Genomic DNA, 26,921 nt, shown 5'->3' with positions numbered 1-26,921 from the left:
GGAGTTTAGAAAAATGAGAGGTGATTTTATTGAAATGAAAAAGATACTGAGGGGGCTTGACAAGGTAGATGCAGAGAGAATGTTTCCCCTCGTGGGGAATCTAGAAGTAGAGAACATAGATTATGAATAAGGGGTCGCCCATTTAGAAGTGAGATGAGAAATGTCTCCTTTCGGAGAGTCGTAAATCTGTGGAATTCTGTGCCCCAGAGAGCTGTGGAGACTGGGTCATTCAAAATATTTAAGGTGGAAGTAGGCAGATTATTGAACGATAACGGAGTGAAGGATTATGGGGAGCGGGCAGGGAAGTGGGGCTGAGCCCAGGATCAGATCTGCCATGATCTTATTGAATGGCGGAGCAGGCTCGCGAGGCCAATGGCCTACTCCTGTTCCTATTTCATCCTTTATCAGTACCCCACTCCTGCTTTCTCGCCATACCCCTTGATCCCCCGAGTAAGTAAGGAGTTCATCGAACTCCCTTTTGAATATATTTAGTGAATTGGCCTCAACTACTTTCTGTGGTGGAGAATTCCACAGGTTCATCACTCTCTGGGTGAAGAAGGTTCTCCTCATCTCGGTCCTAAATGGCTTACCCCTTATCCTTAGACTGTGACCCCTGGTTCTGGACTTCCCCAACATTGGGAACATTCTTCCTGCATCTAACCTGTCTAAACCCGTCAGAATTTTAAACGTTTCTATCAGGTCCCCTCTCATTCTTCTGAACTCCAGTGAATACAAGCCCAGTTGATCCAGTCTTTCTTGATAGGTCAGTCCCACCATCCCGGGAATCAGTCTGGTGAATCTTCGCTGTACTCCCTCAATAGCAAGAATGTCCTTCCTCAAGTTAGGAGACCAAAACTGTACACAATACTCCAGGTGTGGCCTCACCAAGGCCCTGTACAACTGTAGCAACACCTCCCTGCCCCTGTACTCAAATCCCCTCGCTATGAAGGCCAACATGCCATTTGCTTTCTTAACCGCCTGCTGTACCTGCATGCCAACCTTTAATGACTGATGTACCATGACACCCAGGTCTCGTTGCACCTCCCCTTTTCCTAATCTGTCACCATTCAGATAATAGTCTGTCTCTCTGTTTTTACCACCAAAGTGGATAACCTCACATTTATCCACATTATACTTCATCTGCCATGCATTTGCCCACTCACCTAACCTATCCAAGTCACTCTGCAGCCTCATAGCATCCTCCTCGCAGCTCACACTGCCACCCAACTTAGTGTCATCCACAAATTTGGAGATACTACATTTAATCCCCTCGTCTAAATCATTAATGTACAATGTAAACAGCTGGGGCCCCAGCACAGAACCTTGCGGTACCCCACTAGTCACTGCCTGCCATTCTGAAAAGTACCCATTTACTCCTACTCTTTGCTTCCTGTCTGACGACCAGTTCTCAATCCACGTCAGCACACTACCCCCAATCCCATGTGCTTTAACTTTGCACATTAATCTCTTGTGTGGGACCTTGTCGAAAGCCTTCTGAAAGTCCAAATATACCACATCAACTGGTTCTCCTTTGTCCATTTTACTGGAAACATCCTCAAAAAAATTCCAGAAGATTTGTCAAGCATGATTTCCCTTTCACAAATCCATGCTGACTTGGACCTATCATGTCACCATTTTCCAAATGCGCTGCTATGACATCCTTAATAATTGATTCCATCATTTTACTCACGACTGAGGTCAGGCTGACCGGTCTCTAATTCCCTGTTTTCTCTCTCTCTCCTTTTTTAAAAAGTGGGGTTACATTGGCTACCCTTCACTCGATAGGAACTGATCCAGAGTCAATGGAATGTTGGAAAATGACTGTCAATGCATCCGCTATTTCCAAGGCCACCTCCTTAAGTACTCTGGGATGCAGTCCATCAGGCCCTGGGATTTATCGGCCTTCAATCCCATCAATTTCCCCAACACAATTTCCCGACTAATAAGAATTTCCCTCAGTTCCTCCTCCTTACTAGACCCTCCGACCCCTTTTATATCCGGAAGGTTGTTTGTGTCCTCCTTAGTGAATACTGAACCAAAGTACTTGTTCAATTGGTCTGCCATTTCTTTGTTCCCAGTTATGACTTCCCCTGATTCTGACTGCAGGGGACCTACGTTTGTCTTTACTAACCTTTTTCTCTTTACATACCTATAGAAACTTTTGCAATCCGCCTTAATGTTCCCTGCAAGCTTCTTCTCGTACTCCATTTTCCCTGCCCTAATCAAACCCTTTGTCCTCCTCTGCTGAGTTCTAAATTTCTCCCAGTCCCTGGGTTCGCTGCTATTTCTGGCCAATTTGTATGCCACTTCCTTGGCTTTAATACTATCCCTGATTTCCCTAGATAGCCACCTTCCCTTTTTTATTTTTACGCCAGACAGGAATGTACAATTGTTGTAGTTCATCCATGCGGTCTCTAAATGTCTGCCATTGCCCATCCACAGTCAACCCCTTAAGTATCATTCGCCAATCTATTCTAGCCAATTCACGCCTCATACCTTCAAAGTTACCCTTCTTTAAGTTCTGGACCATGGTCTCTGAATTAACTGTTTCATTCTCCATCCTAATGCAGAATTCCACCATATTATGGTCACTCTTCCCCAAGGGGCCTCGCACAATGAGATTACTAATTAATCCTCTCTCATTACACAACACTCAGTCTAAGATGGCCTCCCCCCCTAGTTGGTTCCTCGACATATTGGTCTAGAAAACCATCCCTTATGCACTCCAGGAAATCCTCCTCCACCGTATTGCTTCCAGTTTGGCTAGCCCAATCTATGTGCATATTAAAGTCACCCATTATAACTGCTGCACCTTTATTGCATGCACCCCTAATTTCCTGTTTGATGCCCTCCCCAGCATCACTACTACTGTTTTGGAGGTCTGTACACAACTCCCACTAACGTTTTTTGCCCTTTGGTGTTCTGCAGCTCTACCCATATAGATTCCACATCATCCAAGCTAATGTCCTTCCTAACTATTGCATTAATCTCCTCTTTAACCAGCAATGCTACCCCACCTCCTTTTCCTTTTATTCTATCCTTCCTGAATGTTGAATACCCCTGGATGTTGAGTTCCCAGCCCTGATCATCCTGGAGCCACGTCTCCGTAATCCCAATCACATCATATTTGTTAACATCTATTTGCACAGTTAATTCATCCACCTTATTGGGGATACTCCTTGCATTAAGACACAAAGCCTTCAGGCTTGTTTTTTTAACACCCTTTGTCCTTTTAGAATTTTGCTGTACAGTGGCCCTTTTTGTTCTTTGCCTTGGGTTTCTCTGTCCTCCACTTTTCCTCATCTCCTTTCTGTCTTTTGCTTTTGCCTCCTTTTTGTCTCCCTCTGTCTCCCTGCATTGGTTCCCACCCCCCTGCCATATCAGTTTAACTCCTCCCCAACAGCACTAGCAAACACTCCCCCTAGGACATTGGTTCCGGTCCTGCCCAGGTGCAGACCGTCCGGTTTGTACTGGTCCCACCTCCCCCAGAACTGGTTCCAATGCCCCAGTAATTTGAATCCCTCCCTGCTGCACCACTGCTCAAGCCACGTATTCATCTGCGCTATCCTGCGATTCCTACTCTGACTATCACGTGGTACTGGTAGCAATCCCGAGATTACTACTTTTGAGGTCCTACTTTTTAAATTTAGCTCCTAGCTCCTTAAATTCGTTTCGTAGGACCTCATCCCTTTTTTTTTTACCTATGTCGTTGGTACCAATGTGCACCACGACAACTGGCTGTTCTCGCTCCCTTTTCAGAATGTCCTGCACCCGCTCCGAGACATCCTTGACCCTTGCACCAGGGAGGCAACATACCATCCTGGAGTCTCGGTTGCAGCCGCAGAAACGCCTATCTATTCCCCTCACCATTGAATCCCCTATCACTATCGCTCTCCCACTCTTTTTCCTGCCCTCCTGTGCAGCAGCGCCAGCCACGGTGCCATGAACTTGGCTGCTGCTGCCCTCCCCCGATGAGTCATCCCCCCCCAACAGTACTCAAAGCGGTGTATCTGTTTTGCAGGGGGATGACCACAGGGGACCCCTGCACTACCTTCCTTGCACTACTCTTCCTGCTGGTCTTCCATTCCCTATCTGGCTGTGGACCCTTCTCCTGCGGTAAGACCAACTCCCTACACGTGCTACTCACGTCATTCTCAGCATCAGGAAGAAGACGATTGAGGAGGATTCTAGCGATGACTTTCCCAGTAGCTGACAGCAGGGAGATTCCTCTACAGTTGGCGCTGTCGGACTTGTCCCTGTCTGATGTAAAAATAAAACAGGGAAGGTGGCTCAACCGTGACTAACAAGGGAAATTAGGGATAGTGTTAAATCCAAGGAAGAGGCATATAAATTGGCCAGAAAAAGCAGCAACCTGAGGACTGGGAGAAATTTAGAATTCAGTAGAGGAGGGCAAAGTGTTTAATTAGGAAGGGGAAAATAGAGTACGAGTGTAAGCTTGCAGGGAACATAAAAACTGACTGCAAAAGCTTCTATAGATACGTGAAGAGAAAAAGATTAGTGAAGACAAATGTAGGACCCTTGCAGTCAGAATCAGGTGAATTTATAAATGGGGAAAATAGAAATGGCAGACCAATTAAACAAATACTTCAGTCTTCACTAAGGAAGACACAAATAACCTTCTGGAAATACTAGGGGACCGAGGGTCTAGCGAGAAGGAGGAACTGAAGGAAATCCTTTTTAGTCAGGAAATTGTGTTAAGGAAATTGATGGGATTGAAGTCCGAAAAAACCCCAGGGCCTGATAGTCTGCATCCCTGTGTACTTAAGAAAGTGGCCCTAGAAATAGTGGATGCATTGGTGGTCATTTTCCAACATTCTATAGACTCTGGATCAGTTCCTATGGACTGGAGGGTAGCTAATGCAACACCACTTTTTAAAAAAAGAGGGAGAGAGAAAACAGGGAATTATAGACCGGTTAACCTGACATCGGTACTGGAGAAAATGTTGGAATCAATTATTAAAGATGTAATAGCAGCGCATTTGGAAAGTAGTGACAGGATCGGTCCAAGTCAGCATGGATTTATGAAAAGGAAATCATGCTTGACAAATCTTCTAGAATTTTTTGAGGATGTAACTAGTAGAGTGGACAAGGGAGAACCAGTAGATATGGTGTATTTGGACTTTCAAAAGGCTTTTGACAAGGTCCCACACAAGAGATTGGTGCGCAAAATTAAAGCACATGGTAGTAGGGGTAATGTACTGACATGGATAGAGAACTGGTTGGCAGACAGGAAGCAAAGAGTGGGAATAAACGGGTCCTTTTCAGAATGGCAGGCAGTGACTAGTGGGGTACCGCAGGGTTCCGTGCTTGGACCCCAGCTCTTTACAATATACATTAATGATTTAGACGAAGGAATTGAATGTAATATGTCCAAGTTTGCAGATGACACTAAGCTGGGTGGCAGTGTGAGCTGTGAGGTGGATGCTAAGAGACTGCAGGGTGAGTTGGACAGGTTAGGTGAGTGGGCAAATGCATGGCAGATGCAGTATAATGTGGATAAATGTGAGGTTATCCACTTTGTTCGATGTCCCCCACCGGCCGAAGGGACTCCGGGGACGTCGAACTGACTCTGGGCCAGTGCTGAACCGACTGAAGGGACCTAGGCGGTGGCGTTCAACCCCAAAATCTTATAATTAATTTTGAAAATTTTAATCAACTTTTAAACTTAAACAATTTGGGAGAACTTTTAAAACTTACATTTTAGACTCTTGATCGCAATACTTTTACATATCTATTATTAATCTTTTTAACTTAACAACTTTTAGAAACTTTTTAAATTGGGTAAACTTTTATAATATTATTGATTTACATCTTAGCCTTAACAACTCTTCGAAACTTTTAAAAATCTTTATCAACTTTTAACTTTTAAAATAACTTTGGAAGTCACCTTCCTAATGCCTGCTCCCCAACCAAGCCTCAGGCCAGCCACCATTAATGGCGCTACTTGGCGCTGAGCTTGCAGCCAACACTTCGCCGTAGACAGTTAGGCTTAGAGCTGTGCCTGGTCTCCAGTTGTCTTGGACCCCCTTGCCACTGGACCAAGACCTTGCTCAGCTAAGCCCGTGTGGTTGCCAGTATGCAACGGCCACCCCACGTTAAAAGAACTCATGCACAGGCATCTTCCACTTCGTCAATATGAAATTCGGGACCTGGAACGTCAGGACCCTTGGGGACAATCCCAACAGCAACAGGCCGGAATGCCGCACCCCGATAGTTGCCCGGTAACTCAGGTGTTTCGACATTGACATCGCCGCCCTAAGCGAGACCTGGCTGGCGGGGAAGGCCAGTTGAAGGAACATGGTGGAGGGTACACCTTCTTCTGGAAAGGGAGACCAGAGGCAGAACGCCGCCTTCATGGAGTCGGCTTTGACGTCAAGAATGAGCTGGTCAACCGCCTCAAAGATTTCCCCTGTGGGGTTAATGAACGCCTCATGACTCTTGGTATTACCCTATCCAAGAACCAATGCGCCACAGTCATCAACGCGTACGCCTACACTCGATGCAACGGATGAGGCTAAAGATGGCTTTTAATCCAACCTTGAGACATCCTTGTCCCGCGTCCCAACGGGTGACAAATTGATCCTCCTGGGTGATTTTAATGCCAGGGTTGGCAAAGACACAGCCCTCTGGGGAGGCATGATTGGCAGAGAGGGGGTAGGGAAAGCCAACTCTAGTGGTACCCTACTCCTGATAAAATGTCAAGAACATGAACTAATCACCTACACCCTGTTCCGCCAGAGGGACAAATACAAGGCATCGTGGCAACACCCTCGCTCCAAACACTGGCACCTGCTTGACTATGTCATCGTCTGAGCCAGGGATCGCAAGGATGTGAGCATCACTCGCACCATGACAGGAACGGACAATTGCTGGACGGATCGCCACCTAATCCAATCCATCATCGACATTAACATTGCCCCAAAGCAGAGGGGACAGCAGAAGCAGTTCCGCAAAAAAGTTAATGCCGGGGCTTAGAGACCCAGCTAAGAGAGCCCTATACAGCCAGCTTCTCTCAGCCAATCTGGCGTGCCTTGATGACCCTGAGATGCTCAACTAGTTTGATTGAAAATGATCAGGAGATTGAAGAACAAATAGATCGTAAGCGCAAAGCATTTCTGAGCCTCAAGCAACAATTCGAGAGCTGCAAAACATTACAGACGGCTCAAGGCTCAGGTCCAACAAAAAACCCGGGACCTAAAGAACAGGTGGTGGATGGAGAAAGTACAGGAGATACAACTGGCCGACAGCCACGATATGCGAGGATTCTTCCTTCACTGCAGTCAAGGCCACTTATGGTCCAAACTCCCAAGGCCCCACCCCACTCCTGGCCAAGAATGAGGAAACACTCATCAAGGACACCAAGGCTGTCAGGGCCCGATGGAAGGAACACTTTGAAGATCTCCTCAATCGAGATTCTGCCTTTGACTCGAGTGTTCTTGACTCCATCCCGCAGCATGCGACCCGCCACCAACTCAGTGAAACTCCAACGTTGCACGAGGTAGGCAAAGCCATAAAACAGCTGAAGAATAACAAGGCTACGGGTGCGGATGGAATCCCTGCTGAGGCGCTAAAGTATGGCGGTGAGGCGCTGTTGGCGTGGATACATGACCTCATCTCTCTCATCTGGAGGGAGGAGAGCATGCCGGGAGATCTCAGGTGCAGCGATTGAGACCATTTATTAAAATGGGGACAAGTCTGACTGCGGCAACTACAGGGGAATCTCCCGGCTATCAGCCACTGGGAAAGTTGTCGCTAGATTCCTCCTCATCTGTCTTCTCCCTGTGGTCGAGGAGCTCCTCCTGGAATCACAATGCGGATTTCGTCCCCTACGGGGCACAACAGACATGATCTTTGCAACGCAACAGCTGCAGGAAAAATGCAGGGAGCAGCGCCAGCCCTTGTACATGGCCTTTTTCGATCTTCCAAAGGCCTTTGACACTGTCAACCGTGAGGGCTTATGGAGCGTCCTCCTCCGTTTCGGATGCCCCCAAAAGTTTGTCAACATCCTTCGCCTGCTTCACGACGACATGCAGGCAGTGATCCTTACCAACGGATCCATTATAGACCTAATTCACGTCCGGACCGAGGTCAAGCAGGGCTGCGTCATTGCTCCAACCCTCTTAATCTTCCTCGCCGCCATGCTCCACCTCACAATCAACAAGCTCCCCGCTGGAGTGGAACTAAACTACAGAACCAATGGGAAGCCGTTCAACCTTCGCCGCCTCCAGGCCAGGTCCAAGATCACTACAACCTCTGTCGTTGAACTGCAGTACGCGGACGACGCCTGCGTCTGCGCACATTCTGAGACTGAACGCCAGGATGTAGTCAATGTATTCACTGAGGCATATGAAAGCATGGGCCTTATGCTTAACATCCGTAAGACAAAGGTCCTCCACTAGCCTGTCCTCGCCGCACAGCACTGCCCCCCCAGTCATCAAGATCCACGGCGCGGCCCTCCACAATGTGGATCATTTCCCATATCTCAGGAGCCTCTTATCAACAAAGGCAGACATTGATGCGGAGATTCAACATCGCCTCCAGTGCGCCAGTGCAGCCTTTGGCCATCTGAGGAAAAGAGTGTTTGAAGACCAGGCCCTCAAATCTACCACCAAGCTCATGGTCTATATGGCTGCAGTAATACCTGCCCTCCTGTATGGATCTGAGGCATGGACGATGTATAGAAGACACCTCAAGTCGCTGGAGATTTATCACCAATGATGTCTCCACAAGATCCTGCATATCCCCTGGGAGGACAGGCGCACCAACATCAGTGTCCCCGACCAGGCCAACATCCCCAGTATTGAAGCACTGACCACACTTGAGCAACTTCGCTGGGTAGGCCACATAGTTCGCATGGCAGATACGAGACTCCCTAAGCAAATGCTTTATGTGGAGCTCCTTCGTGGTAAATGAACCAAAGGAGGACAACGAAAACGTTATAAGGACACACTCAAAGCCTCCCTGGTAAAGTGCAACATCACCAATGACACCTGGGAGACCCTGACCGAAGACCGCCCGAGGTGGAGAAAGTGCATCTGGGAGGGGCGTGAAGAGGTCAGGCGCAGGCAGCGGAAGGAGCGCGTGGCAAACCAGCCCCACCGATCCCTTCCCTCGACGAATGTCTGTCCCACCTGTAACAGGGTCTGTGGCTCTCGTATCGGACTGTTCAGCCATCAAAGAACTCACTTAGGGAGTGGAAGAAAGTCTTCCTCAATTCCGAGGGACTGCCTATGATATCCACTGTGATGGCAAAAACAGGAAGCAGATTATCTGAATGGTGACAGACTAGGAAAAGGGGAGGTGCAACGAGACCTGGGTGTCATGGTACATCAGTCATCGAAAGTTGGCATGCAGGTACAGCAGGCAGTGAAGAAGGCAAATGGCATATTGGCCTTCATGGCAAGAGGATGTGAGTATAGGAGCTGGGAGGTCTTACTGCAGTTGTACAGGGCCTTGGTGAGGCCACACCTTGAATATTGTGTACAGTTTTGGCCTCCTAATCTGAGGAATGACATTCTTGCTTTTGAGGGAGTGCAGCGAAGGTTCACCAGACTGATTCCCGGGATGGCAGGACTGACATAAGAAAGACTGGATCGACTAGGCTTATATTCACTGGAAATTAGAAGGATGAGACGGGATCTCATAGAAACATAAAATTCTGACAGGATTGGACAGGTTAGATGCAGGAAGAATGTTCCCAATGTTGGGGAAGTCCAGAACCAGGGGTCACAGTCTAAGGATAAGGGGTGGGCCATTTAGGACCGAGATGAGGAGAAACTTCTTCACTCAGAATTGTGAAACTGCGGAATTCCCTACCAAAGAAAGTTGTTGAGACCAGTTCGTTGGAGATATTCAAAAAGGGAGTTATATGTGGCCCTTACGGCTAAAGGGATCAAGGAGTATGGAGAGAAAGCAGGAATGGGGTACTAAAGTTGCATGATCAGCCATGATCATATTGAATGGTGGTGCAGGCTCGAATGGCCGAATGGCCTACTTCTGCACCTATTTTCTATGCTTCCATGGTCACGATTACGGCATCTCAGATCTCCCGGCATGCTCTCCTCCTTCCGGATGAGAGAGAGATGAGGTCATGCATTTGCGCTTCTCTGCCATACTTGTGCCTCAGCGGGGATTTCATCTGCTCCTGATGCCACGTTGTTGTTGAGCTGATGGATGGCCTTTTCTACCTCGTGCAGGACTGGGGTTTTGCCAAGATGTTGGTAGGTAGCATGCTGCGGGATGCAGTCGAGGACACTCGTGTCAAAGGCAGAGTCTTGATTAACAATATCTTCGAAGTGCTCCTTCCAGTGGGCCTTGACTGCCTCGGTGTCCTTAATGACTGTCCCCCTGTTCTTGGCCAGTGGGGTGGGGTGGGGCCTTGGGCCATAGGTGGTCTTAACTGCGGTGAAGAATCCTCGCACATCATGGCTGTCAGCCAGCTGCTGGATCTACTGTGCTTTCTCCACCCACACTCTATTCTTTGGGTCGCGGATTTTTGTTGGACCTCGGTCTTCAGCTATGTGTAGAGCTGCTTTGGTGCTCCCGAGTTGGGTTGCTGCTTTAAGTTCAGAAATGCACTGCGCTTGCATTTTATTAGCTCCTGGATCTCCTAGTCATTCTCGTCAAACCAGTTTTGGTGTTTCCTGGTTGAGTGACCAATCTCTTCGCAGGCATTGGTTATGGTGGCCTTGAGGGCTACCAGGCGCTGTGGGCACTCTGCATCTCCGGGTCATCCAGGGGCACCAGGTTGACAGTGAGGCTGGCTGTATAGGGCTCTCTTAGCTGGGTGCCCCGATGTTGATTTTTCTGTGGCATTGTTTGTTGCTGTCGTCGCTTTGGGGCTATATTGATGTTGATGACGGAACGATTAGGCGGTGGTCCGTCCAGCAATCATCGGCTCCTGTCATGGCACTGCGCACGTCTGTGTGGTCCCTCGCTCGGACGATGATGTAGTCGAGCAGGTGCCAGTGCTTGGAGTGAGGGTGTTGCCACGATGCCTTGTACTTGTCCCTCTGGCAGAACAAGGTGTTGTTGATGACAAGGTCATGTTCTAGGCATTTTGTCAGGAGCAGGGTACCATTGAAACATAGAAAATAGGTGCAGGAGTAGGCCATTCGGCCCTTTGAGCCTGCACCACCATTCAATAAGATCATTCACCTCAGTACCCCTTTCCTGCTTTCTCTCCATACCCCTTGATACCTTTAGCCATAAGGGCCACATCCAACTCCCTCTTGAATATATCCAATGAACTGGCATCAACAACTCTCTGCGGTAGGGAATTCCACAGGTTAACAACACTCAGTGAAGAAGTTTCTCCTCATCTCAGTCCCAAATGGCCTACCCCTTATCCTAGACTGTGTCACCTGGTTCTGGACTTCCCAAACATCAGGAACATTCTTCCTGCATCTAACCTGTCCAGTCCCGTCAGAATTTTATATGTTTCTATGAGATCCCCTCTCATCCTTCTAAACTCCAGTGAATAAAGGCTCAGTCGATCCCGTCTCTCCTCATACGTCAGTCCTGCCACCCTGGGAAACAAGTCTGGTGAACCTTCGCTGCACTCCCTCAATAGCAAGAACGTCCTTCCTCAGATTAGGAGACCAAAACTGAACACAATATTCCAGGTGAGGTCTCACTAAGGCCCTGTACAACTGCAGTAAGACCTCCGTGCTCCTATACTCAAATCCCCTATGAAGGCCAACATACCATTTTCCTTCTTCACCGCCTGCTGTACCTGCATACCAACTTTCAATGATGTACCATGACACCTAGGTCTCGTTGCACCTCCCCTTTTCTTAATCTGCCGCCTTCCTGTTTTTGCCCCCAAAGTAGATAAATTGGAGTTGGTTTTCCCCTACCCTCTCTCTGCCGACCACGCCTCCCAAAGATCTGTGTCCTTACCGACTCTGGCGCTGAAGTCGCCGAGAAGAATCAGTTTGTCGTCCGTAGGGACTCAGGACAGGGATTGTTAGAGGCTGGAGTAGAATCCCTCTTTGGTCTCATCTGTTGCGTCGAGTGTTGTGGCGCATTGGTTCCGGGATAGGGTGAGCCGGAATCTTGAGACATTCGCTAATCCCGCAAGGGGAGTCTCTGATGCGGCCGACCAGCTCGTTCTCGATGGCGAAACCGACTCCATGGAAGCGGCGTTCTTCTTGTTTGCCGTTCCAGAAGGTGGTGTAACCGCCACTTTGTTCTTTGAACTGGCCTTCCCCTGCCCGCCAGGTCTCGCTTATGGCGGCGATGTCGACGTCAAAGCGTCTGAGTTCCCGGGCAACGATGGCGGTGTGGCGTTCCAGTCTGTCGCTGTTGGGGTTGTCCATGAGGGTCCTGACGTTCCAGGTCCCGAACTTCATTTTGAAGGGTAGATGATGCATGTGCGCAAGTTCTTTTAACCTGGGGTGGCCGTTGCACACCGGCTACCACACGGACTTAGCAGAGCAAGCTCTTGGTCCAGTGGCAAGAGGGTCCAAGACGACTGGAGACTCGGCTCTACTGTATGGGCCTAGTTGCCTACGGTGGGATGTGAGTTGTAAGCTCGGCGCTGAGCAGCGCCCTTCGGTGAGATGGAGAGAGATGCGTGGGAAGCGGGGGTGAGAGATTTGAGGTAATGCTTCCCCTCTCCCAGGTATTAGCTCCTGACTGAGGGCAGGCGTTGGGATGGCCAGAGGTCCACTTCATGGAAGGAGGAGAGGTCAGAAAGGCCGCAGCCATTGCGCACAATGCGTGCTCGCCAGGGGCTCCGCGGTTGAGTGGGAACAGCGGCTGGAGGAAGACCCGAACGTCGGTGGAGGAAGGAAGAAAGGCCAGGATGTTGCCGGAGGAGTGGAGGCCCGCACGTGAGGGCAAAGAGAGAAGGTAGGATCCAAACCTGTGGTTGGAGCTGGTCAGAGGCTCACCGGACGGCATCGGGGATCAGGTTAAGCAACTGTCGGCCGCGGGGAGTGAAAGGCTTGGTAGCAAGACGGTCGATCTGGAAGGTGAGTCCGATGCTGAGCAGGTACAGTTGGAGTATCGGCAATGGGCTCAGGTAGCTGCCCTTGCAGCACGGGTTTTAGAGGCAAGGGAAATGCACCCACTATTAGGGCCAGGGGGGCTTAAACAGTTGGGGGGAGGGGCAGAAGACAGATTGTAGGAGAGAAGAGTGAAAGATGGCAGAAGATGGCCAGAGGGAAATTTGTTCAGGGAGAGCTCCCTAGGGAGCCATCATCCCGTCCGCCATCTTGGACGCCGTTAGATCTTCACAGGTTAAGTTCACATACTGCAGGATGCACGGAAGTGAAAGAAATAGCAGGAAGGTCATTCAAGAGTCGATTAATCTTTTATTAGTATAAATGTGTGAATTCCCTGCACTCCCTTTAACAGGCCAGTGTTAACATGAATGAATTGACAAGCACTGCACAACAAAGGACAGTGTCAAATTAATGTTCAAGGACAATTTACAAGACTACTGAATTAATTTAAGAATTTAAAACAGATAAATCTTACTTATGCATAACTAGATCCGATTTCTTTATTATCAAAGATCCAAATTAATTCACAGGATGAGTTACAAGGTGCAGAGCAAAGCCATAGTTTTATTTCACCAAAGGAGTAGAGAGGATTGCACTGGAGAGAGGCACAAAGGCATCATGCACGGAGAGCAGAAAATCTGAAGAAAACTGGAAGAAAAATTAGATGGCAAGACTAACTGCAGCACGGATGGAAAGGAAACTAAACAGTCAGAAATTCAACTGTGATGGGAAACCATTTGATGGTAATTTATTTGAAATGTAGAAGTACTAGAGCAAGTTTAAAGCTCTAAATATCAACGGCAAAGCCAAGGCAATTAAAAAGTGTTTTAGAACAGAGTTCCTGAGGTGAGTAATATTCCTACATTGCCTTGAGTGGAACAGCCATGCTAACTCCCACACTGCTGATCACTCAATGTGATGGATGATGTTGGAAGCAACAGCTTCAAGAAATGTCAAAAGTAAATGCAGGGGCAGTAGGGTAGGGCAGTAAGAGTAGGAGGGATCATCCCCCTAGAGAAGCATGAAAATAAACTTCCAGAAAGGAAGACTGGACTGGAAGTAGCTGTGGAAGAGATGGTATAGAACAGGGATGAGCTGAACAGGGATACAAAAGCCAAATTCGGGCCAGGAGCTTCCCCTGGAACCAGCACCACCTGCCCTATACATCAGTCATTTCCAGTCAATAGGAATAGACTTGGAGCCAAAGGAGACAAGGGCTGGAAGGAATATTGGAGAGAGAATAGTTTGATAAACTGGAATGTGATTATTTAGAGCTGCACCAATAGGTACAAGTGGTCAAACTGTCCATCAACAAAAAACACAGTAGACAGAGTTGAAAAAACTGGGAGATGGAATGGCAGATGCCACATAAGGGTATTAATGTGTATCAGCAGAAAAACAAACCTCATACACTGTGCTACTGTTCATTATTTGTAGACATCAATAGTTTTCTAATATAATGGGGATTACGGAGACATGGCTCCAGGGTGACCAAGGCTGGGAACTCAACATCCAGGCGTATTCAACATTTAGGAAGGATAGATAGAGAGGAAAAGGAGGTGGGGTAGCGTTGCTGGTTAAAGAGGAAATTTACGCAATAGTATGGAAGGACATTGGCTTGGATGAAGTGGAATTGTATGGGTAGAGCTGCGGAATACCAAAGGGCAAAAAACGCTAGTGGGAGTTGTGTACAGACCACCAAACAATAGGAATGAGGTTGGGGACAGCATCAAACAAGAAATTAGGGATGCGTGCAATAAAGGTACAGCAGTTATCATGGGTAACTTTAATCTACATATAGATTGGGCTAACCAAACTGGTCGCAATATGGAGGAGGAGGATTCCCTGGAGTGTATTAGGGATGGTTTTCTAGACCAATATTTCGAGGAACCAATTAGAGGGCTGACCATCCTAGACTGGGTGATGTGTAATGGGAAAGGACTAATTAGCAATCTTGTTGTGCGAGGCCCCTTGGGGAGGAGTGACCATAATATGGTAGAATTCTTTATTCAGATGGAGAGTGATAGTTAATTCAGAGATTAGGGTCCTGAACTTAAGGAAAGGTAACTTAGATGGTATGAGACGTGAATTGGATGGAATAGACTGGCAAATGATACTTAAAGGGTCGAGGGTGGATTGGCAATGGCAAACATTTAAAGATTACATGGATGAACTTCAATAATTGTACATCCCTGTCTGGAGTAAAAATAAAATGAGGAAGGTGGCTCAACCGTGGCTAACAAGGGAAATTAGGGATAGTATTAAATCCAAGGAAGAGGCATATAAATTGGCCAGAAAAAGCAGCAAACCTGAGGACTGGGAGAAATTTAGAATTCAGCATGTGGATGACAGAGTTTAATTAGGAGGGGGAAAATAGAGTATGAGAGGAAGCTTGCTGGGAACATAAAAACTTACCGCAAAACCTTCTATAGATATGCGAAGAGAAAAAGATTAGTGAAGACAAACTTAGGTCCCTTGCAGTCAGAATCAGGTGAATTTATAATGGGGAACAAAGAAGTGGCAGACCAACTGAATAAATACTTTGGTTCTGTCTTCACGCAGGAAGACACAAATAACCTTTTGGAAATACTAGATGACCGAGGGTCGAGCGAGAAGGAGGAACTGAAGGAAATCCTTATTAGTCAGGAAATTGTGTTAGGGAAATTGATGGGATTGAAGGCCGATAAATCCCCAGGGCCTGATAGTCTGCATCCCAGAGTACTTAAGGAAGTGACCCTAGAAATAGTGGATGCATTGGTGATCATTTTCCAACAGTCTATCAACTCGATTAGTTCCTATGGACTGGAGGGTAGCTAATGCAACACCACTTTTAAAAAAAGGAGGGAGTGAGAAAATGGGTAATTAAAGACTGGTTAGCCTGACATCAGTAGTGGGGAAAATGTTGGAATCAATTATTAAAGATGAAATAGCAGCACATTTGGAAAGCAGTGACAGGATGGATTTATGAAAGGGAAATCATGCTTGACAAATTGTCTACTAGTTACATCCTCAAAAAATTCTAGAGTGGATAAGGGAGAACCAGTGGATGTAGTGTATTTGGACTTTCAAAAGGCTTTTGACAAGGTCCCACACAAGAGATTGGTGTGAAAAATTAAAGCACATGGTATTGGGGGTAATGTACTGACGTGGATAGAGAACTGGTTGGCAGACAGGAAGCAGAGAGTCGGGATAAACGGGTTATTTTCAGAATGGCAGGCAGTGACTAGTGGGGTGCCGCAGGGCTCAGTTCTGGACCCCAGCACTTTACAATATACATCAATGATTTAGATGAAGGAATTGAGTGTAATATCTCCAAGTTTGCAGATGACACTAACCTGGGTGGCAGTGTGAGCTGTGAGGAGGATGCTAAGAGGCTGCAGGGTGACTTGGACAGGTTAGGTGAGCGGGCAACTGCATGGCAGATGCAGTATAATGTGGATATATGTGAGGTTATCCACTTTGGTGGCAAAAACATGAAGGCAGATTATCTGAATGGTGGCAGATTAGGAAAAGGGGAGGTGCAACAAGACCTGGGTGTCATGGTACATCAGTCATTGAAAGTTGGCATGCCAGTACAACAGGCGGTGAGAAGGTGGCAAATGGCATAGGGGATTTGAGTATAGGAGCAGGGAGGTCTTACTGCAGTTGTACAGGGCCTTGATGAGGCCTCACCTTGAATATTGTGTTCAGTTCTGGTCTTCTAATCTGAGGAAGGACGTTCTTGCTATTGAGGGAGTGCAGCAAAGATTCACCAGACTGATTCCCGGGATAGCAGGACTGACATATGAAGACAGACAGGATCGACTGGACCTGTATTCAATGGAGTTTAGATGAATGAGGGGGAATCTCAGAAACATAAAAAATTCTGACGGGCCTGGACAGGTTAGATGCAGGAAGAATGTTCCTGATGTTGGGGAAGTCCAGAACCAGAGGTCACAGTTGAAGGATAAGGGGCAGGCCATTTAGGACTGAGATGAGGAGAAACTTTTTCACTCAGAATTGCGAACCTGTGGAATTCTCTACCACAGAAAGCTGTTGATGCCAGTTCGTTAGATATATTCAAAAGGGAGTTAGATATGGCCCTTACGGCTAAAGGGATCAAGGGGTATGGAGAGAAAGCAGGAAAGGGGTACTGAGGTGAATGATCATCCATGATCTTATTGAATGGTGGTGCAGGCTCGAAGGGCTGAATGGCCTACTCCTGCACCACTTTTCTATGTTTCTATGTAACTCATCTGCTCCAAGTTATTCTAATCATTTGCATTGAATTAAACAACCAAGAGGCAGAAAGAGTCATGGTGAACGGTTGTTTATCAGACTGGAGGGATGTGTAGTGGTGTCTCCCCGGGTCAGTATTAGGACTTATGTAGAGATTTGAGAAGCTCGGATTGTTCTCCCTGGAGGTGAGAAGGTTAAGCAAGATTTAATAGGTGTTCAAATCACGATAGAATAAGTTGGGAGAAATTGTTTCCACTGAAAGAAGGGACAATAACCAGAGGACACAGATTCAAAATAATTGCAAAAGATACAGGGGGAAGAGGAGGAGAATGTGTTTCATGCATCAAGTTATGATGATCTGGAAAACATTACCTGAAAGGGTGGTGGAAGCAGATTCAATCGTAACTTTCAAATGGGAATTGGATAAATACTTGAAACTGAAACATTTTCAGGGATTATGGGGAAAGAATGGGGAGTGGGAATAATTGGATAGGTCTTTCAAAGAGCCAGCAGAGGCCAAATGGCCTCTTTCTACGCTGTAAGGTTCTATGGTTATAGTGCTGTTGTTCATTTGTGCTGTTCACTTGAATGGCAGCTTCCCACCACCTCAGTTATAACATCATTAGTTTGCATGATCCAACCTATGAAAGAGTATCTGGATAACACAGGGGTAACAATGACTGCATTCGTTTTAAACAATTTGGGTCGGCGTTTACAATGATGAATAAAAAACAAAGATTCCCTTTAGGAATTAGCATTTTGAGCAGCAGCCCCGAAAGCAGTGCTGTATGACAATCCCACTGGGGGGACCCCCAGCCCCTCTACCCCACAGGGGGGGGGGGGGGGGGGAAAGAGGAGGGAGGGACAGACCCCCGGGGCCCCTCTATCCCACCGGGGGGGGAGGGACACACACACACGACCCCCGGCCCCTCTACCCCACCGAAGGATTGCTGGCCCTATACCCATTGGGGGACCCCTAGCCTAGCAACATTACCACATTTCGATCCCAACTGCAGGGAGACCAAGTGTAGGTTGGGTGACCGCTTTGCGGAACACCTCCGTTCAGTCCGTAAGTGTGACCCCTGAGCTTCCAGTCGCCTGTCACTTTAATTCCCCGCTCCACTCCCACTCCGTCCTCGGCCTCCGACACTGTTCCAATGAAGCTCAACGCAAGCTGGAGGATCAGCACCTCATCTTTCGATTAGGCACTTTACAGCCTTCTGGACTCAACATCGAGTTCAACAATTTCAGACCATAACCTCTGCCCATATTTCTTCCACTTTTCTTTTAAAACTAAACCCCCCCCCCCTCCTCTCCAACCTTTTTAATTTTTATTTTGTTTCCCCTTGGTCTCCCGTGGCAGCTGGTAATTATGCCACTCTTCACACCTTATCTAGACTCATCTTTTGTTTCCTAACTTGTGCTATTACCATCTCAATTCGGCCCATCATCCTTTTTGTATCTCAAATCTCTCCTGCCTTTCACCCCATCACAGACCTTCCCTTTTGTTCTTTCCAAACCCCCCCACACCGACCCCACTCCCTCTTTCAGCGCCCCAGCAGTTCCTTAAGAATCTGCTACATTTCAAACTATTGCCCGTTCTGACGAAGGGTCATCGACTCGAAATGTTAACTCTGTTTCCCACCATAAATGCTGCCTGACCCGCTGAGATTTCCAGCATTTTCAGAGTTTTTATTTTGGATCCCAACTGGGCAGGAAACACATTGGAGTATGAAAATTGATCCAACACCAGAAATGACCAAGACAAAAAAAGCGATTGTGCAACCAGGCAACTCAATTGCCAGGATTCCAAACCCATTGAAACATAGAAACATAGAAAAAGGTGCAGCAGTAGGCCATTCGGCCCTTTTAGCCTGCACCGCCATTCAATGAGTTCATGGTTGAACATGCAACTTCAGTACCCCATTCCTGCTTTCTCGCCATACCCCTTGACCCCCCCTAGTAGTAAGGACTACATCTAACTCCTTTTTGAATATATTTAGTGAATTGGCCTCAACAACTTTTGTGGCAGAGAATTCCACAGGTTCACCACTCTCTGGGTGAAGAAGTTTCTCCTCATCTCGGTCCTAAATGACCTACCCCCTATCCTTAGACTGTGACCCCTGGTTCTGGACTTCCCCAACATTGGGAACATTCTTCCTGCATCTAACCTGTCTAAACGTCAGAATTTTAAACGTTTCTATGAGATCCCCTCTCATTCTTCTGAACGCCAGTGAATACAAGCCCAGTTGATCCAGTCTTTCTTGATATGTCAGTCCCGCCATCCCGGGAATCAGTCTGGTGAACCTTCGCTGCACTCCCTCAATAGCAAGAATGTTCTTCCTCAAGTTCGGAGACCAAAACTGTACACAATACTCCAGGTGTGGCCTCACCAAGGCCCTGTACAACTGTAGTAACACCTCCCTGCCCCTGTACTCAAATCCCCTCGCTATGAAGGCCAACATGCCATTTGCTTTCTTAACCGCCTGCTGTACCTGCATGCCAAGCTTCAATGACTGATGTACAATGACACCCAGGTCTCGTTGCACCTCCCCTTTTCCTAATCTGTCACCATTCAGATAATAGTCTGTCTCTCTGTTTTTACCACCAAAGTGGATAACCTCACATTTATCCACATTATACTTCATCTGCCATGCATTTGCCCACTCACCTAACCTATCCCAAGTCACTCTGAGCCTCATAGCATCCTCCTCGCAGCTCTCACTGCCACCCAACTTAGTGTCATCCGCAAATTTGGAGATACTACATTTAATCCCCTTGTCTAAATCATCAATGTACAATGTAAACAGCTGGGGCCCCAGCACAGAACCTTGTGGTACCCCACTAGTCACTGCCTGCCATTCTGAAAAGTACCCATTTACACCTACTCTTTGCTTCCTGTGTGCCAACCAGTTCTCAATCCACGTCAGCACACTACCCCCAATCCCATGTGCATTACACACAGGGCTCAGAGTGGCAGCAGAATGGTACTATATAGTCAATCAAACAGCCACAAAAACGGCCAGCAGTTATACATTTTTGGTTATGGTATTGCACCAAAAGGTATACTTTAGGCTCCTGAAATACAGGAGTACAATAAGACCAGCATTTGAAGGACCCCGCCCACCAAGATACCTGACAGTACTTTGGGCGGGGTTTTCACCAAAAAAGTTCTTCAAAGGGCGGCGAGCAGCAAATGAGGGACTTATGCCGCCAATCTGGGCGCAGCAGCAGCTCCCAATCTCGGTGGCAAAGGCATTTGCTGCCCAAGTGCCGCCAAGGATGGAATCGGGCCCACGGAGGGTCGAAGAGCTGGAAAGAAAAAGCGTAAAAAAAACGTGGGAAGACCTTCAGGGGACCCCATCCAGGTCAGTCCCTGGAAAGAAAAAAAATTATAAAATGTTTACTCTCCTTTTTTTTCAGCTCTTCATACTTACCGTCCGGGACAGACCGGCCTTCTCGCAGCGGCCCACCCCCGTTATGCCGCCGACTCCCGCCCGCACCAATCTGACATCTCGGCGAGCAGGAGTCCACTTACGCCACTCGGCCGTCCGCTGACGTCAGCAGACGGTTCCCCGCACGCTCCAGCCCAGATGGAAACTGAGGAGGAATGTCGACGGCAGTGGACGGTGAGTGCATCAATTTTGAGCCCCAGGTCAGTAAGGAATCTGCAGTGCCTCATGTACTAGCATTTTCAAACATCTCTACACATATGCAATCCAATATTTAACAAGCACCCAAACCTTTTCACTAAAATAAAGGAAATACAAGTTGATAGAAACATACAGCACAGAAGGCAGCCATTTGGCCCAGTGTACCCGAGCTGGCACTTTGAAAGAACAGTCATGCTTAGTTCCACACCTCTGCTTTCAAAGACAAGAAACAACATTTAGACTAGCATCCCGTGATCCGTTTGACTGTTAGCAAACTCCACAATCGCTAATAAAAAAAAAATCAGTTTTACAAGACAATCAAGATTGCATAAATGTATCTCCAAGAGCAGATATCCTACACCAGAGACATCTATCTCCATCAATGCGCTGTGAACACAGAGCAGGCCGACTCCTGGATGCAACACGGACCCTGGATACGAGTGCGAGTGGCGAGTACAGTGCAGACTGCAAGTACGCAAGATTGCCCCACCCAGCCGACTTTAAAGAAAAAAGGTTCCTTCTGCTACATCCATCTGTTGTAGACAGTGTTTACTTTATTTGAGTGAAAATGTTTGGGTGCTTGTGAAATACTGGATTGTGTATTTGCAGGGGTGTGAACATGACATGCAACAGAGGAGGCAAAATTCTACCTTTGGTGGCTGGCCATGAAAATTGGTGCAATACCAAATCCAGAAATTATTTCAGAACTGGCTACCCTCTTTGTAGCTCTTTGATTTAACACCAATTACCACTCTGGAGCCAATTGGAGCCCTTTGTGTCTTTCGAATATGGTTCAGGAGAGAAATCAAGCCGTCTTAATAATTCAAATAAAAATAAAATGCTGGAAACACTCGGGCAGAATCTGTGGAAAAAGGAAAGAAAGAAAAAGCGAGAGAAAGACTTGTATTTATAAATCACCTTTCATGACCTCAGGATATCCCAAAGCGCTTTACAGCCAATGAAATACTTTTCTGAAGTGTAGTCACTGTTGTACTGTAGGAAACACGGCAGCTAATTTGCGCACAGCAAGCTCCCACAAACAGCAATGTGATAATGGCCAGATAATCTGTTTTAGTGATGTTGATTGAGGGATAAATATTGGCCAGGACACCGGGGATAACACCCTTGCCACAGGATTTTTATGTCCACCTGAGAGAGCAGACCTCTGTTTAACGTCTCATCCGAAAAACGGCATATCTGACAGTGCAGCACTCCCTCAGTACTGCACTGGAGCATCAGCCAAGATTTTTGTGCTCAATGCGAGGGAGTAGGGCCTGAACCCACAACGTTCTGACTCAGAGGCGAGTGCTACCCACTGAGCCACAGCGGACACCTGACTGAAGGTGGGGTTAATAGTCCAGCTCCATGACCTGTCATCACACAGAAACACTTGGTGCAAATCAGTTATTATTACACCCTAGGTTACACTATCGTACAAGCATATAGAGAAATCTACAGCACCAAAGGAGGCCATCTCAGCCCATTGTGTCCGCGCCAGCCGACAAAGAGCCGCACGGCCCCTGGTCAGCAGCCCTGAAGGTTCATCATCATGGGCAGTCCCTCGGAAACGAGGAAGACTTGCTTCCACTACTAAAGTGAGTTTTTTGGTGGCTGAACAGTCCAACACGAGAGCCACAGACCCTGTCACAGGTGGGGCAGATATTCGTCAGGGAGGGGGGGGGTGGGACTGGTTTACCACACGCTCCTTAAGCTGCCTGCGCCTGACCTCTTCACGCTTGCAGCTTTGAGTTTGAAAGAGCTCAACACCCTCCCAGATGTACTTTCTCCACCTCGGGCGGTCTTCGGCCAGGGTCTCCCAGGTGTCAGTGGTGATGTCGCACTTCACCAGGGAGGCTTTGAGGGTGTCCTTGTAACGTTTCCGCTGCCCACCTTTGGCTCGTTTGATGTGAAGGAGCTCCGCATAGAGCAATTGCTTGGGGAGTCTCGCGTCTGGCATGCGAACTAAGTGACCTGCCCAGCGAAGCTGATCGAGTGTGGTTAGTGCTTCAATGCTGGGGATGTTAGCCTGGGCAAGGACACTGATGTTGGCGTGTCTGTTTCCCAGGGGATTTGCAGGATATTGCAGAGACATCGTTGGTGATATATCTCCAGCGACTTGGTGTCTTCTGTACATCGTCCATGCCTACGATCCATACAGGAGGGCGGGAATTACTACAGCCCTGTAGACCATGAGCCTGGTGGTAGATTTGAAAGCCTGGTCTTCGAACACTCTTCCTCAGGCAGCCGAAGGTTGCACTGGCGCACTGGAGGCAATGTTGAATCTCCGCATCAACGTCTGCCTTTGTTGACGAGGCTCCCGAGATATGGGAAATGGTCCACGTTTGAGGGCCGCACCATGAATCTTGAAGACAGGGGACAGTGCTGTGCTGCGAGGGTAGGCTGGTGGACGACCTTTCTCTTACAGATGTTAAGAGTAAGGCCCATGCTTTCATATGCCTCGGTGAATACAATCGACTACATCCTGGAGTTCAGCCTCAGAATGTGCACATTCCGCATACTGCAGTTCAACGACAGAGGTTGGAGTGGTCTTGGACCTGGCCTGGAGGCGGCGTAGGTTAAACAGCTTCCCACTGGTTCTGTAGTTTAGTTCCACTCCAGCAGGGAGCTTGTTGACCGAGGTGGAGCATGGCAGCGAGGAAGATTGAGAAGAGGGTTGGAGCGATGGCGCAGCCCTGCCGGTCCGAACGTGAAATGGGTCTGTAATGGATCCGCTGGCAAGGATCACTGCCCGTGGAACAGGCGAAGGATGTTGACAAACTTTCAGGAGCATCCAAAACAGAGGACGACGCTCCATAACCCCTCACGATCGACAGTGTCAAAGGCCTTTGTGAGATCGAAAAAGGCCATGTGTAAGGACTGGCGCTGCTCCCTGCATTTTTCCTGCAGTTGCTCCCCTTAGGGGATGAAATCCACATTGCGACTTCAGGAGGAATTCCTCGGCCACAGGGAGAAGACGGTTGAGGAGAACTCTCGCGACAACTTTCCCAGTGGCTGATAGCAGGGAGATTCCCCTGTAGTTGCCGCAGTCGGATTTGTCCCCATTTTAAAAAATGGACACGATCATTGCATCGGAGATCTCCCGGCATGCTCTCCTCCCTCCAAATGAGAGCGATGAGGTCATGTATCCGCACCAATAGCGCCCCAGCAGGAACTCCACCCGCATCCGCAGCTCTGTTATTCGAGCTGTTTTATGGCTTTGCCTACCTCGTGCAGCCCACCGGGTCCCACCGAGGCAGTGATGGGCTGCATGCTGCGGGATGGAGTCGAGAACATTTGAGTCAAAGGCAGAGTCTCGACCAAGGAGATCCTCAAAGTACTCCCTCCAGCAGACCCCGACAGCCTCAGTATCCTGGATGAGAGCCTCCCCATTCCCGGCGAGGAGTGGGGTGGAGCCTTGGGAGTTTGGACCGCAGGTGGCCCTGACTGCAATGGAGAATCCTCGCATATCGTGGCTGTCAGCCAGTTGTTGTATCTCCTATACTTTCTCCATCCACCACCTGTTCTTTAGGTCCTGGGTTTTTTGTTGGACCTCAACCTTGAGCCATCTGTAACGTTGCCTTGCAGCTCCAGAGTTGGGTTGTTTGCTTGAGGCTCAGAAATGCTCTGTGCACTATCCACTAGTTCTTAGATCTCCTGATCATTTTCATCAAACCAGTCCCGGTGTTCTCTGGCCGAGTAACCAAGTGTCCCTTCACAGGCACTGGTTATGGAGGCCTGGAGGGCAGACCAAGCGCATTGGGCATCTCAGGGTCATCAAGGTACGCCAGAATGGCTGTAAAGCACTGGCTGTATAGGGCTCTCTTAGTTGGGTCTTTAAGTGCAAGCATATAGAAACAGAGAAATCCACAGCACCGGTAGGAGGCCATCTCAGCCCATCGTGTCCGCGCCGGCCAACAAAGAGCCGCACGGCCCTCGGTCAGCAGCCCTGAGGTTTACACACAAACCCATGAACAATGGCGGAAAGGTAACGATCACCCAGCCCAACCAGTCCGCCTCACACAACTGCGATACCCCTTATACTGAAACATTCTACACACCACCCCAACTGGAGCCATGTGATCTCCTGGGAGAGGCAAAAACCAGATTAAAAACCCAGACCAATTGGGGAAAAAAATATGGGAAAATTCCTCTCCGACCTATCCAGGTGATCAAAACTAGTCCAGGAGATCACCCTCGCTGTATTCGATTCCCTGCAGTTCTTACCATGGTATCTGTGCCAACCAACAAGGGGTTATCCAGTTAAATCCCACTTACCAGTTCTAGGTTCGTAGCCCTGTAGGTTATGGCACTTCAAGTGCCCATCCAAGCACCTTTTAAATGTGGTGAGGGTTTCTGCATCCACTACCCTTCCAGGCAGTGAGTTCCAGATCCCCACAACCCTGTGCGTGAAGAAGCCCCCACTCAAATCCCCTCTGAACCTTCCACCAACCACCTTAAAACTATGCCCCCTCATAATTGACCCCTGCACCAAGGGAAATAGACCCTTACTATCCACTATATCCAGACCCCTCAAAATTTTGTACCCCTCAATGAGATCTACTCTCAGCCTCCTCTGTTCTAATGAGAACAAACCCAGCCTATTCAATCAGTCCTCAGAACTAAGATTCTCCATTCCAGGAAGCATCCTAGTAAATCTCCTCTACACCCTCTCTAGTGCAATCACATTTTTCCTATAATAGGCGACCAGAACTGCACGCAGTACTCCAGCTGTGGCCTAACCAGAGTATTATACAATTTAAGCATAACCTCCCTGCTCTTACATACATAGACATAGAAAATAGGTGCAGGAGTAGGTCATTCGGCCCTTCTAGCCTGCACCGCCATTCAATGAGTTCATGGCTGAACATTCAACTTCAGTACCCCATTCCTGCTTTCTCGCCATACCCCTTGATCCCCCTAGCAGTAAGGACCTCATCTAACTCCTTTTTGAATATATTTAGTGAATTGGCCTCAACAACTTTCTGTGGTAGAGAATTCCACAGGTTCACCACTCTCTGGGTGAAGAAGTTCCTCCGCATCTCGGTCCTAAATGGCTTACCCCTTATCCTTAGACTGTGACCCCTGGTTCTGGACTTCCCCAACATTGGGAACATTCTTCCTGCATCTAACCTGTCTAACCCCGTCAGAATTTTATATGTTTCTATGAGGTCCCCTCTCATTCTTCTGAACTCCAGTGAATACAAGCCCAGTTGATCCAGTCTTTCTTGATAGGTCAGTCCCGCCATTCCGGGAATCAGTCTGGTGAACCTTCGCTGCACTCCCTCAATAGCAAGAATGTCCTTCCTCAGGTTAGGAGACCAAAACTGTACACAATACTCCAGGTGTGGCCTCACCAATGCCCTGTACAACTGTAGCAACACCTCCCTGCCCCTGTACTCAAATCCCCTTGCTATGAAGGCCAACATGCCATTTGCTTTCTTAACCGCCTGCTGCACCTGCATGCCAACCTTCAATGACTGATGTACCATGACACCCAGGTCTCTTTGCACCTCCCCTTTTCCTAATCTGTCACCATTCAGATAATAGTCTGTCTCTCTGTTTTTACCACCAAAGTGGATAACCTCACATTTATCCACATTATACTTCATCTGCCATGCATTTGCCCACTCACCTAACCTATCCAAGTCGCTCTGCAGCCTCACAGCATCCTCCTCGCAGCTCACACTGCCACCCAACTTAGTGTCATCCGCAAATTTGGAGATACTACATTTAATCCCCTCATCTAAATCATTAATGTACAGTGTAAACAGCTGGGGCCCCAGCACAGAACCTTGCGGTACCCCACTAGTCACTGCCTGCCATTCTGAAAAGTACCCATTTACTCCTACTCTTTGCTTCCTGTCTGACAACCAGTTCTCAATCCATGTCAGTACACTACCCCCAATCCCATGTGCTCTAACTTTGCACATCAATCTCTTGTGTGGGACCTTGTCGAACGCCTTCTGAAAGTCCAAATATACCACATCAACTGGTTCTCCCTTATCCACTCTACTGGAAA

The 26,921-nt window shown here is 48.0% G+C and overlaps 1 protein-coding gene across 1 annotated transcript in view; it reads right to left on the bottom strand.

Annotated features, from left to right (window-relative positions):
* Positions 1-26,921, bottom strand: part of tmem104 (transmembrane protein 104) — a 300,243-nt gene that overhangs the window by 158,640 nt on the left and 114,682 nt on the right. The window contains exons 7-8 of the mRNA XM_070856816.1: positions 20,788-20,917; positions 20,385-20,561 (exon numbers count right to left, since the gene is read on the bottom strand). Coding sequence (XP_070712917.1) covers positions 20,385-20,561; positions 20,788-20,917 — 307 coding nt within the window. The remainder of the gene's footprint in view (positions 1-20,384; positions 20,562-20,787; positions 20,918-26,921) is intronic.

The sequence above is a fragment of the Pristiophorus japonicus genome, chromosome 16 (assembly GCF_044704955.1).
Source record: "Pristiophorus japonicus isolate sPriJap1 chromosome 16, sPriJap1.hap1, whole genome shotgun sequence".
In the NCBI taxonomy this organism is placed as follows: domain Eukaryota; kingdom Metazoa; phylum Chordata; class Chondrichthyes; family Pristiophoridae; genus Pristiophorus; species Pristiophorus japonicus.
This window is presented reverse-complemented; position numbering and strand designations above follow the sequence as displayed.